The 12,479-nt window shown below is 43.7% G+C and overlaps 2 protein-coding genes across 8 annotated transcripts in view; both read left to right on the top strand.

The window, feature by feature from the left end:
* Positions 1-4,049, top strand: part of TMEM231 (transmembrane protein 231) — a 17,950-nt gene extending 13,901 nt beyond the window's left edge. Inside the window, exons 5-7 of one of the 2 annotated variants that reach the window (XM_023523159.1) lie at positions 1,813-1,942; positions 3,070-3,175; positions 3,531-4,049. In XM_023523159.1, the coding sequence (XP_023378927.1) occupies positions 1,813-1,942; positions 3,070-3,175; positions 3,531-3,711 (417 nt within the window). In that variant the 3' untranslated portion in view covers positions 3,712-4,049. The remainder of the gene's footprint in view (positions 1-1,812; positions 1,943-3,069; positions 3,176-3,530) is intronic. The other variant, XM_011379942.2, reaches the window with a different exon arrangement.
* A 349-nt stretch (positions 4,050-4,398) lies between these two features.
* Positions 4,399-12,479, top strand: part of CHST6 (carbohydrate sulfotransferase 6) — a 17,084-nt gene continuing 9,003 nt past the window's right edge. For 3 of the 6 annotated variants that reach the window (XM_023523155.1, XM_023523154.1, XM_023523158.1), the window contains exons 1-2: positions 5,558-7,212; positions 7,344-7,619. The gene's annotated coding sequence lies outside the window, so the exon portion shown is untranslated. Of the gene's footprint in view, positions 5,344-5,557; positions 7,213-7,343; positions 7,620-12,210; positions 12,473-12,479 lie in introns of those variants that run through there. The other 3 variants (XM_023523157.1, XM_023523156.1, XM_011379943.2) reach the window with 3 other exon arrangements.

Genomic DNA, 12,479 nt, shown 5'->3' with positions numbered 1-12,479 from the left:
CTAAGTATTTTATATTCTTTTTTTGATTCATTATAATGGGACTGTTTTCTTAATTTCCTTTTCTGATAATTCATTGTTAGTGTATAGAAATGAAAGTGATTTTTGTATATTGATTTTTTGTCTTGAAACTTTACTGATTCATTTATTAGTTCTAACAGTTTTTTGGTGGACTCTTTAGGATTTTCTTTATATAATATTGTGTCATCTGCTCATAGAGACAATTTTACTTCTTCCTTTCCAGTTCGGATTACTTTTGTTTCTTTTTCTTGCCTGATTTCTCTGGCTAGGACTTCCTGTACTATGTGGAATAAAAGTGGCAAGATGGGCATTCTTGTCTTGTTCCTGATCTTAAAGGAAAAACTTTCAGCTTTTCACCTTTGAGTATGATATTAGCTGTGGGCTTGTCATATATGTCCTTTATTATGTTGAGGTACATTCCCTCTATACCTACCCTGTTGAGAGTTTTTATTATGATTGGATGTCGAATTTTGTCAATGCTTTTTCTGCATCTACTGAGGTGATTTTTATCCTTCATTTTGTTAATGTGGTGTATCATCAATTTGTGGATGTTGAACCATCCTTACATCCTTGGAATAAATCCCACCTGATCGTGGCGTCTGATCTTTTTAATGTACTGTTTAATTTGGTTTGCTAATATTTTGGTGAGGATTTTTACATCCATGTTCACTAGAGATATTGGCCTGTGCTTTTCTTGTAGTATCTTTTCTCATTTTGTTCATGCACTATTCTCCTGACCTCAGTGAGCATCTTTGTGACTGATATTTTGAACTCTCTGTCAGGTAAATCACTTATCTCCATTTTATTAAAGTCTGTTTCTTGAGTTTTTTCTTGTTCTTTTGTTTGGAACCTATTCCTCTATTTCTTCATTTTCCTTGATTCTGTTTTAGTTTCTGTGGATTAGATAAAACAGACCCATTTCTCAGGCTTGATGGAGTGGTCTCATGTAGAAGATGAATTTTATCAATCATCCCAGCCTGAGCTAACCTTTGTCATTGTCCAAGCCACCTTCTTTGTTTGTAGTGGTTCCCAGTAGTTGTGTCTACCAAGATCCATTTCAATGTGGGTGATGTGGATATTTTTTCGTTTGCCCAATGTGTAGAAGTCACTCAACTAGTTTCTGGATTTCTTTCAGAGGAAATTGCTCCATGTGTAGCTGTAGATGCAGTGTGTCAGTGGGAGGAGGTGCATTTAGGAAGTTAATTTGTTGCCATCTTGGACCAGAACCCTTTTTTTTTTCCCCTTTTGTAATGCCTCCCCTATGCTCTCAGCATCCTGAGTCCAGTCTTCACCCAGAACCCCATAGCACCTTTTATTTTAATATCAATGGGGATATTAGAGAGCAGGAAGTCATTTCCTTTAGAGGATTACATGCTTATTATTTGCACTTTATCCTATTTCCATCTCTACATTTAAAAGATAAATTAGAGATCATCCAGAGAAGAGCAAGGAAAAGACAGAGGAGTTGAAAATATGGTCTAATTTTTAGAAGTTAAAGAAATTATTTCTCTGATTAGAATAGAGAGAGAGGTATTTTATAAATAGCTTGAAAACCTGTAAAAGGTGGATATTAACCCCTTCTTTCCATTCCTGCAAGGAGAAAAACTGAGAGGAGATGACTTAAATTGTTGCCAGGAAGTTCGTTCATCCTTGAAGAAAAGATTATTGATACTGGAATAAGCCACCAAGAATGAGAGGGTGGTCTCTGAGATCAGCATGGGTGGGCAGGAAAGTAGAAAGACGGGAGAAGAAGCTGCTCAGATGCTCACATCCCATCCTCTTGCTGTATCCCAGGTGTCTGTAATTAATGGGACCAGCCCTTTTGCCTGTGACTATGACCTCACCCGCATTGTTGCTGCCTATCAGGAAAGGAATGGTGAGTCGCCAGTAGATTTCATTCAGATGTCTCCTAAGGACTTTCCAGGTTAGTAGGGGCTTGGGAGAGAAACAGAACTGGACCCTTTATCATGGTGAAAATGTCAAAAACAGTGAATGCTCGGTGATGTAAGTCATACAGGCTGCCCAGAATTTGTCCATTTTCTCCTGATCTAAAGACCCGTACCCTACCCACCCCCCAACTCCTGTGGCCCAGCAGCTTCGTGCCAATTACTTGCCACATTTATCCCATCACTGGCTTGATCGTTTTCCTTTTTTTAAAATATATGCTTAATTGACTTGCTCCCTTTACCACACTTATAAAAGAAGCCAAAGACAAATTATTATTTGTGGTTTTCAGGTGGAAATAGGGAATGTGAGTGACTCACCCCTTATCAGCAATCTAATTAGGAGAATAGCAAGGTTCTGGCTGGAAGGCAGTGTGTCTTACAGAGGCAGGACTCTCAGGCCATCCATGTGCTTGACTCACACATTTGGCTGGTAGGTGGTCTGAGGTTTTCTCTAAAGGCACCTAAAGTATTACTGGGCAACCAGACATGATGGATATGTACACAGACATTTAACAAGTAGGGGGGATTGCGATTCCAGTATTTCTTTCTAATTTTATGTAATACGCTAATACACCAAAAATAACAGAATTTTAAAACTAAAAAACATTATAGCTAAACTAAAAAACTATAAATCAACTTTATTCTTTCCAGTTTTTGTCTAGATGCGGGGGGTTTTTTGTTTTGTTTTTTGTTTTGTTTTGTTTTTGTTTTTGTTTTTTAAATACAGCTGCTATCATAGTTTAGAGACACTTTTGGATCCAATTTGGTTTTTATTTACTTTGTAAGATAAATATTTTCCCATGCTGCTACCAAGTTTTAACTGTTATTATTTTTAGTGGTAGCATAGTATTCCTTTGCTTAGCCACTCAGCAGCTATAGAACACATAGACTGTTTCCACATCTTTTTTAACATAACAGCTTTGACAAGTATTTTAACAACTAATGTGTGAGCAACTTTGCACATTCAATTTCATTTTCCTTTTGAATCATTTGAGTTGAATTCTGAAGTGCAGAATTTGCCTGAGAGATCAAGATTATTTTCATAGCCTTCAATATTGTATTGCCAAAGAGAGCATTCATGGATTAACTACTGATTATATTGCAGTAACCACCATCCTGACTGACCCCCACCCCATCTGGCTGGTGGGAAGGGCTGCCGAAGCTCCATTTGTGATTAATGCTGTCATCCGATACCCCGTGGAAGTCATTTCATATCCTTTCTATTAAGGAGCCAAAAGTAGCTCAGTTTCGAAAAAGAAAAGGATTCCTCAGTTGTCCCAAGAAGGAACAGATGTGGGAAGCCGTAGATTGGAAATTGCTACAGCATTGTAGCCCCACACAAAGGACTCTTTCTGCTGTTCATACAGGGGAAAAAAATTATTCATTTCCTGCTCCTGTTTCTTTCTGAGCAATTCTAGGTCAAAATCATCCATATTTATGTCTTAATAATCTTTTATTATCCATTTTAACTTAAGGGTATTTGAAACATTTTTGCCATATCCTGTCTAAACTTTGGTTTAACATTAACTTAGAAAATGTCATCTGAGACTCCTTAACTGTACATACTTATCTACCAGGATTCTGGGAAATGATAAAGTTTGCCTGGATCCAGTATGTCAGTATCCTCCTTATCTTCCTCTGGGTGTTTGAAAGAATCAAAAGATTTGTGTTTCAAAATCAGGTGGTCACCACAATCCCTGCAACAGCAATGCCCCAGGGAGAACTGTATAAGGAGCACATATCTTAAGAAGACCATTTCTGAAAACTCTAAGCAGGACTCTGGCTACCTCACTGTTGACTTCTGAGAACTGCCATCCACAACATTTCTGAAAAGAGCTCACGGACACGCGTCAGCAGCTTTGGTGCTCTTCCCATCACAGACAAAGAACGATTCTAATTTTTCTCCACACAGATTCCATATCTTCTAAGTGCCTTCCAGAATCATCAGAGACTAGTTTGTGGAAAAAGCTGAAGGTTCCTGAAGGCTATCATTTGCCTCACCCCATTTTTTTGTTTGTTTGTTTGTTTGTTTGTTTTTTCTTTGCCTCAGACTTGAATTTCAGGAGAAAACTCCAGTCAGTTTAGAGATGTTGGAAAGAGTCCCATCTCTGGTCAAGCAAAGACTTTTCCTCTCATGAACTGAGAAACATGCTCTGCATTTCTTCCTCGTATTGTAAACCACTTTTTACTCTTTTCAGGGCTCTCTTGTGACATATGCAAATCACTAGTACTTTCCACTCCTGGGCATCTAAATTTCCCATTCAGAACTCTGATTTCCAGAACTGAGAGGCCTTTTCCTGGAGAATTGGGGAGAGGGGGTAAGAGAGCACAAATGTTCAAGAACTGTGTGTGACACACATGAGTGTGAGCAACTTGAGGACACTAGGACCGTCCACCTGCTCTCTCAGTTTAACAGGCATCGTCTGTCATCAGCTCAGCTGAACAGCCCTTTATCTTGCCCTGCTGTGGCTGGCTCTTTGCCCTGTCTTTTGCCCTCTGTCTTTGCCCCTGCAGTAGCAGACTGAAATCAGAAATGTTCATTCACAATCCCCTCAGCAGCCGAGGGGGAAGTAAGGATTGTAACAACAGGTTTTCTCTGGCCCTCGCCCAACAGCCTGGACACTTGCCACTCCTCCTTGACAACCCTCCCCCTTCCTGGAAAGGACGTGGGTGACAGAGGACCTGTTCGTATTGGCCCCCACTGACAACCACACAGTTTATTTGGAGGACTAGTGGAAAGCCCAGCTACTTGTATTTCTCTTGACTAAGGAACGGGGTGTGCATCCGAGCAGGCAGTTTTGGAAAGGACATACAAGGAGCAGTGAGGGGAGAAAGAGGATGCTAGCCTGGGCAGCCCAGTCCAGCCTGGCCATTAGCAGAATGACAAGCAGTCCAGCCAGATTACCCTCATGACTGAGTGTCTGCAGGAGAAGAGTACCGGAGCAGGTCTCTGATGCACACAGAAGACTGATTCTCCGTTCTCATCCTGAGGAAACATGCAGTTTCCTCAAAGGACAGATGGATCTGCTTTATGATCTGGCGATGCCATTGGCACTGGAAGGACATGTCCGCTGTGATCCCTGCTTCATGTCCATTCACAAACACACTCCTCAGGGTGTGTCTCAGTTTACCTTGGAGATTCAGTTCTTATTTCCAAAGTACCTTTTCATTCAGGCTGACCAAAATAAGAGTTTTGGAAACAAAGCTGTTTTTGAAGTATTCAATCACACAAATATCCTAACACTGACTCCTCTGATTTTTCTCTTAAAATTTAGGGCAGTTTGTACGCCTAAATTTTTTTTTTGAGATTTATATGAAATACGGTTGCTGAATTTTCTGAATTACAAACAAGTAATGAGATAGGCACAGACCGCTAAAGGTGTGTATAAACATTGCACTTTATTAAATTATTTTAATGCAAAACTTATATAAAGAACCATGATGTTTTGTAACTTCTTAATTAAAATGTTCAAAATGGAGGCTGCAAGTGGCTTTTTAGAGGAGGAGGATTTGGAAAGGCGAAGGATGGGGAGGGCAGAGGTGGCACACGCTCCTCTCAGTTACTCACCAGCAACCTTGCTTTGCCAGGACTCTGCCCAAAGACCTTGGAGCTTTTGTTAGCTCTTTGGCAAAAGTCCCCTGGGCCAGCCCCAGTAAATGTGAGTTTTTGGTGGAATCCACATGGCATGTGGAAACCACAGGCTGGAAAATTACAACTGTGTCTGGTGGATATCATATTATTTACAGATCAGATGTTGGTAGCTTCTGAACCTGAATCACACAGTATAGTTGCAAGGGGAAAAAAATGCAAGAAATATACAGGATTTTGTCAACTGAGCTATAACGAATGGCTAAGTCAGGATTTGAGACAATTGCTCAGTATTTGAGGGGTATCCCTAATTTTGCCAAATGATTATCCAGTTTTTGTTTGAATCAGGCAAGGCTCTTAAGCCCCACTTAGGTTCCATCGTCTAGGGTTAACAAAGCCATTCTCGCTCCTCCCCTTTCTTTCTCTTCATGTTCATGCTTTTTTAAAGAAATGTCTTTCCCACCAGAGAAAATGTATAATTACAGAAACCTACGAAAATAAATGTCTGTAACTCCACTACCCAGAAGTTACCGCTGTTGGTCTTCTGGAACACATCTTTAATCTTTCGTATTGTTTCTTTCTATCTTTCTTTTGCCTTCTTTCTTCCTTTTCCTTTTCCTTTACCTTTTCCTTTCCTTTCCTTTTTCTTTCTTCCCTGTCATAAGCAACGCTTCTGTGAACCTTGTGCATAAATCTTTGTTGCTGGTTTACTGCCTTAAGGTAGATCCTAGAAAGGAATTGCTAATTCAAAAAGCTTAAGACCTTTCTTAAAGATTTTAATTCATCTTGCCAAACCGCTTTCTGGAAAGAATGTACTAATCTATACTCCAGCAGCAGAGACTTATTTTAGATCCCACTACCACCCTGGATTACAAGAGGTCAGAATTCTCTGTTTTTCAGATGCCTGGACTCTGTTGTTATCTGCGGGGGAGGAAATCTGCTTTATTTGTTGAAACGTACCCTGTATTTATCCAGACCAGCTATGGAGCCTGCACCTCTGGGTTAAGATTAGATCAGGAAGGGGACTAGAGGAAGGGACAGCCAGCTGTGTACCTAGCTCCTGAGGGCTGCTTTGTGTCTCGGCCCTTCGCATCTAGGCTACTGCACAGGAAGGCCGCGCAGGTCCGCCTGGCATCAAGGTGCCTTGAACTTGGCTTAGGGCTGAGGCTGGCGGCTTGGGGAGCTAGTTAGGATTCGCTGCGGGGTTGCCACCAAGAGTGAAGAGGGGCATGGTTAAGATTCGATTTTCTTCACAAGGGCCTTTTGTGCTCCCAGGAGCCTCCCTCCTCGGGATTGGAGGAGACACTGTTTTGGTCAATTAGTGAGATGAGAGGTGATTGTCAGCGCCCTTTGACCTCCGCGTCCAAACTGCGCCTCCTGCAGCCCCCAGATCCCACCTGTGCGCCCCTTATCCCGGGCCCTCTCGCTCCCGCCCCTGGGCAGCTGCCCCTCCCCCGAGGCGTGGCCCCTCGGTCCCTGGCCGGGGGGTGGTGGGTAGCGGGAGCCCGGGGCCAACCGGCTCCTTCCTTCCTTCCCTCCCTCCCTGGCTCCCGCCCGCCGGCTCCGGGACCGCAGCCACGTCTGAAAGCTCCTCATTGTGTGCGCTCCGCTCTAGGCGGGCAGCGCCAAGCAGCGCGCGGACAGCCGGCGGCCGCGCAGGTAGCGCAGCGCCACGGGGCTGGCCCGGGTGGGAGCCCCGGGTCAGGAGGAATCTGGTCTTTGTCCTAGTCCCAGGACTACCACCACCAACAGCAACATCCCATTCTTACGATGCCTCTCTTTTTCCCGAGGACTCCTGCCCTGTGTCCAGGTTCCCTCTGCCTTGGGTCCCCAGGTGCCTCCAATATCTTGGTATTTGTAGAGCCCCATCCCTGGTGTCGCCGGGTGCTCCTTAACAGCTGTGAGACTCTACGGAACAAATCCTCGCCTGCGGACTCCCAGGCAAGAGACAGCAGGCGGTGGAGTGGGCGTTGGAAGAGACGACGAGAAGAAGCCTTTGCGGAGCCTCAGGAGAGAGGCGCTGGCCACCTTGCGGCGCCAGTCTGCGGAGGACCGCAAGCCTCGGGGTACGTGGATTCGTCTCCTCTCTGCGCGGATGCCCCCACCCTGGGCTGGCTTGGAGCTGAGCCAGTGGCTCAGTTGCAGGGCGGGGGGCGGTGGCAATTCATCTTGCAGCCGAAGGGGTCAGGTTGGAGGGGAAGAGCTGAGGGCGGTGGTCTTATCAGAACTTGGAAACGGCTTGGCCTCCCCAGGCGCTGGTTTGAAAGTGTCTTCCTGGGGCTTCAGCTGCTTGCGAGGTCACTGCAGGGGATCCCTTATATCTTGAAACTTGAGTTTCAAAGATTATGAACTCTTGAGGAAAAGTAGCCCGATGAGTGAATTTGGAACCAGATTCAGCTGATTTGAGTCTGGCGGCCCCTGCTTCTAGCTGTTGGATCTTGAGCAACAATAGAGATCTCTCTTGGCCTCAGCCTAGGTGCCCCACAAATGTTAACTCTCTTTCTTCTTCCCCGTTGTACCGGAGGCATGAGGGTGGGAAAACAGGCCTAAAGAGCAGAAAGGACTTGGCTGCGGCGAAACCATGTGAGTGAGCCAAGTGCCAGAGCTAATAAGAACAGTGGGCAGCGCAGTGAGCGCCGGCTGTGCTAAGGGTTAGGATGCTCCTTTCACTCCTCTTCAACACTGTATGTTGGGTGCTGTTATAACCTCTTTACAGAGGCGTCAACTGAAGCACAGAGAGGTCAGGAGTGACTTTCTCAAAGTCGCACACCTCCCTGGTCAGTATTTGAACCCAGTCTAGCTTCAGAAGCCATTGCTCAATGTCTTTTATTGTTCTGCCCCTACCTGGTGTGCCACATTCTGTTGCCAGGTTGCCAGGTTGTAAGAGTCACCTGAACCTGGTTAAGCTATTGCCCTTGAGTTTTCTTTATGAAATCCAAGGATTCCCTTGGATTCATAGAACATAGTTGTAATGCAAGATTTGAAACATTCCTGAACAAATACTTTAAAGTGGGCTATGTGCCAGACATTGTTCTAAGTGTTTTATAAATATTTGCTCATTTAATCAACCTTGTGTCCCCAGGTTCCTCCTTTATAAATATTTACTCATTTAATAATTTAATACATTCCTTGGATGAGAGTATTTCCCTTATTTCATAGATTAAGGAAAAAAGGCACAGAGAGATTAAGTAACTTGCCCAAGATTACACAGTAAATGATCGAGAGGAGGTCACACTGTTAGCCACTGTGCTACCCCTGCTCCCTCTAATGAGACAGACAGGATCCCGCTTCTAGTCTAGTAAGGAGGCAGCTACAGAAATGCATGAACAATTCTGGGTAGCAGTAATAGCATTAACAGTGATTTCTCAATATCACCTAATACTCAGTTCATATTAAAATTTCCCCAATTACATCAAAGATATCTTCTTTCAGTTGGTTTGTTCAGATCAGAATCCAAACAAGGTCCACCAGCTGCACTTGATTTTATGTTATTGACGTGTAAGGATGATTTACTTTTTAAAAATCAATCAATTTATAAAAAGTTTACAAAAATAAACATTCCAGATTATCTCTGTAATAAAAGGGCTCACTCAACACAGGGAGGAACACAGGAGAGCATGCTAGATATGTAGTCTCTACCCCCATACTATGTGTGTGTTACCACTACAGGGAAGTGGAGGGAGCCCCCAGACTTTAGGGCTCTCCGGCTGTCAAATTCTATGATTTAGACCAAATTAGGTGCTGGGCAAAGTGCACTTTGAGGATCCCCAAAGCTCAGAGCCAGGGAAAGGGGTTTATGTGATATCTGCTCATCTGCTCTGAAGTGGCCCCAGGGTGGCTCTGAGCCAGAAAGACTTGAGGCTCTTTTCCTAGACTAATTCGATTTCATTTCCTGATAGATTCTTGCAGGCAAATTTGTTTCCTCCAGCAGCATCTGGGCTGTGTGACTCCAGCCTCCCTGCCTCTGGCTGATGCCACAAAGTTGCTCATAGGGCCGGCAGAGAGACAGCAGATGTGGCTAGGGCTTGTGGCCAGGTGCAAGTGCTGCCACAGCCCAGCCTAGCTCACAGGACTGAGGGTGGTCGTAGGGGTGTAGGTAATTCTCCATTCCATGCCCGTCTTTGGCCAACTGGCTACCCCGTCAGCTAGGAGATGGATTTGCAGTCACCTCTCTCTCTGCAGTGAAAGCTGGAGCAGGCAAACTCTACCCATGCCTCTTTTAACCAACTAAAGAGAACTCATTTTATGCTTACCAAAGTAATAAAAGACTATTGTAGGCTATCTGAAAAATGCAACAAAGCACTAACAAGAAAAATAAAACCTGTAATCTGACTATAGAAAAATAACCACTGATATTCAGCATGCATCCTTTTAGATTTCTGTCTCTACATATTTGTGTATTTTTTTTTTTGTCATAGCTTTATTGAGGTATACTTCATTTGCCCAGATCACCATCTGGTCCCTAGACCAACCCATGGGTGTGTCTTTAACATTCCCAACTAGATTGCCAGCTCCACCTTTATAAGGACCCTGGACTTTATAAGGACATTGAAACTCCTGGACTGAGCTGCTGCTTTTTTATCATTTCTCTAGTTCCTGTCTTTTATCCTTCATTCGTCTTTTTGTTCTTTATTTCCTCAGTTTTATCTTTCGACCCTTCTATTAAATCAGTTTTAATCTCTAATATGATGTAACTCTGATGTAAACAAAAGCTTATACAAGAAAGGAAATGTACTCCTATTTTGTACTTCATAAATTATGTGCTTCAGCTGTGAGCTGTTTTATAAAGTCATATAATATAAATTTTAAATATTGACTTAACCAAAACTTATCCTAGGAGGCTGGGGGGAGAATAAGAGTGTGTATGTATCTTTCTTTCTGGGTGTGTGAGTGTGTGTACATATGTAGAGAAGAGAAATCCTTATCTTTCATTACCAGTCATTATGAAATGCCACAAATTGTAACAGTTATAATTTATGCTTTTTTTAAAAAAGAAGAAACAGCTGACAAAGTTGAAAGCCTCTTGTAAGTAGGATTCTGGAGCAAGAGAATGACATAACTATTTGACTTTTTAAATCATGTACATTTAAAAGTATTTTAATGTGGTTATTTAAAAATAGGTAGTATGTTCATATGGGTCAAGATTCAGAAGGGATATAAAAGGATTAATTGTGAAACCTCTTTCTCGGCTTCCATCCCCCTCTCAGGACCGGTATAGTCACTCTCTTGTATAAACTCCAGGGATACCTTATGCTTATTCAAGCTATGTGGATTATTTCAACAAAAATAAATTTTCAAAGGACTTTCTGACAGAACAGTTTCAGTGACTTGAGAAAGACTACTGTGGAAGGCGATCGTGGGTATCGGGGTAGAAGAGGGAACTTTCTATTCCTTCTATGGCTTCTTGTATTTTACTCTCACCCTCCTCCCCTGAAATCTATGATTATTTTTATCATCATTATCTTCACCATCAAAGAAGGCAGAAGTTGGAGGCAAGGTTGCCTCTGGGGAGGGCTTGGGAGAGGCACAGAGGACAGAGAATGTCACTTCCTTTTGACAGAGTGGCCCTTGTACTCCGATGTGGAGCTGTGTCTGCCAGAGGGTGGGACCCTTTTTCTAATTTTCACAAACAAAATATGAGCCCTCGATGCCCTCATCTGTACATTTGTTATTTTGTGCCACTTCTATGTGTTACTTTTTCCCGAAATTGAATATATAATAAATATATGCCTCCCCCCCCCAAAAAAAAAAGACTTTGAAAAGGAAAGAATTCATAGGGGCGGGGGATAGGCCTTCCATGATGGGGAACTTAATGGGACCCACCCCAGAGCCCTGCACTGGGAGTCTGGAACTTGCATGTAAACCTCTGCCCTGTGCTTTACTAGCTGAGTATTCATGTGTCTGAGCCCCTTTGGCTCAATTAATTTCAGGGATAATTTCTACCTCCTAGGGACTTGAGGAGGATAAAGTACATATCACAGTGGTTGTCTGACATGTTCTTCCTAACTTTGAACCCACAATTGGTAGGCGGCTGAACATAAGGTTCCTTATGGGGACCTGACTTCTCTGGACCCTCTGCATGGCATAGGATGTTCTGACTCCCCTCCTTAGTTCTTGAGTTCCAAAAACAGTGTCAGATAGCAGTTCCCGTATTGTGTGAATCACTTAAAAATACCTCTGGCTTCCCCGGAGTACAGGTAACAAATACCTTGGCCTATGGTAGAGATTCCCCCGCCCCCCGCCCCCCACCCTGGGAGGGCTGGCCTAGCCAAGGCATCTGTGTTTAAGGCAAAGCATTAGGATCCTACACTCTGCAGGAATCTCCCAGGGATTGGAGAAGCCAGAAGCCTGCGATCAGAAAGTGCTAGGAATTTAGCAATGGAAATTTGATGGAGGTGGGAGGGGTGTCCCAGCTTCCTGCTGTCTCTCCAAGCCTTGGGTCCTTCACCTAAAAAACTGGGATCAGAATGCCCACCTCAGGGGACATTGAGTTAAATTGTAGAGCGGATATGGAGCATCTAGCCCTTGAGGTGATTTATGTCAGCCCGCAGGAGTTATGAGTTCCCTTCCTCCTGTCCCCTGTTCTCGGGGAAGAACACCTGGAGTAGAGAAAACAAGTGCAGAGCAGATGGGTGGCTACTCTCCTTATCTTCTAAGTTTTCCAGGAGTGAGAGAGGGAGCCAGGTTGCAGTGGGATTCAGGTGACAGCTGTTGGGTGCCCTCCACCTGTTCCTGCAGCCTCCTGATAAGGGGAAGGAGCAGAGATGGGATCGGCTCACAATCCACACCCTGGATTCTCAGAGATGACATGGACAAGGAGGAGGTTATTAGGGAGCAAATGCTGTGAAAGCAAGGAGGAACCTTCCAGTCCTCTTCCATCCAAAGCAGCTCATCTTTGAGATCCTTGTAGAAGCAACAGGTGCAAA

This window comes from Pteropus vampyrus, unplaced genomic scaffold (assembly GCF_000151845.1).
Source record: "Pteropus vampyrus isolate Shadow unplaced genomic scaffold, Pvam_2.0 Scaffold379, whole genome shotgun sequence".
NCBI lineage: Eukaryota > Metazoa > Chordata > Mammalia > Chiroptera > Pteropodidae > Pteropus > Pteropus vampyrus.
Note: the sequence above shows the minus strand (reverse complement) of the source record. Positions and strands in the feature narration are given on the sequence as shown.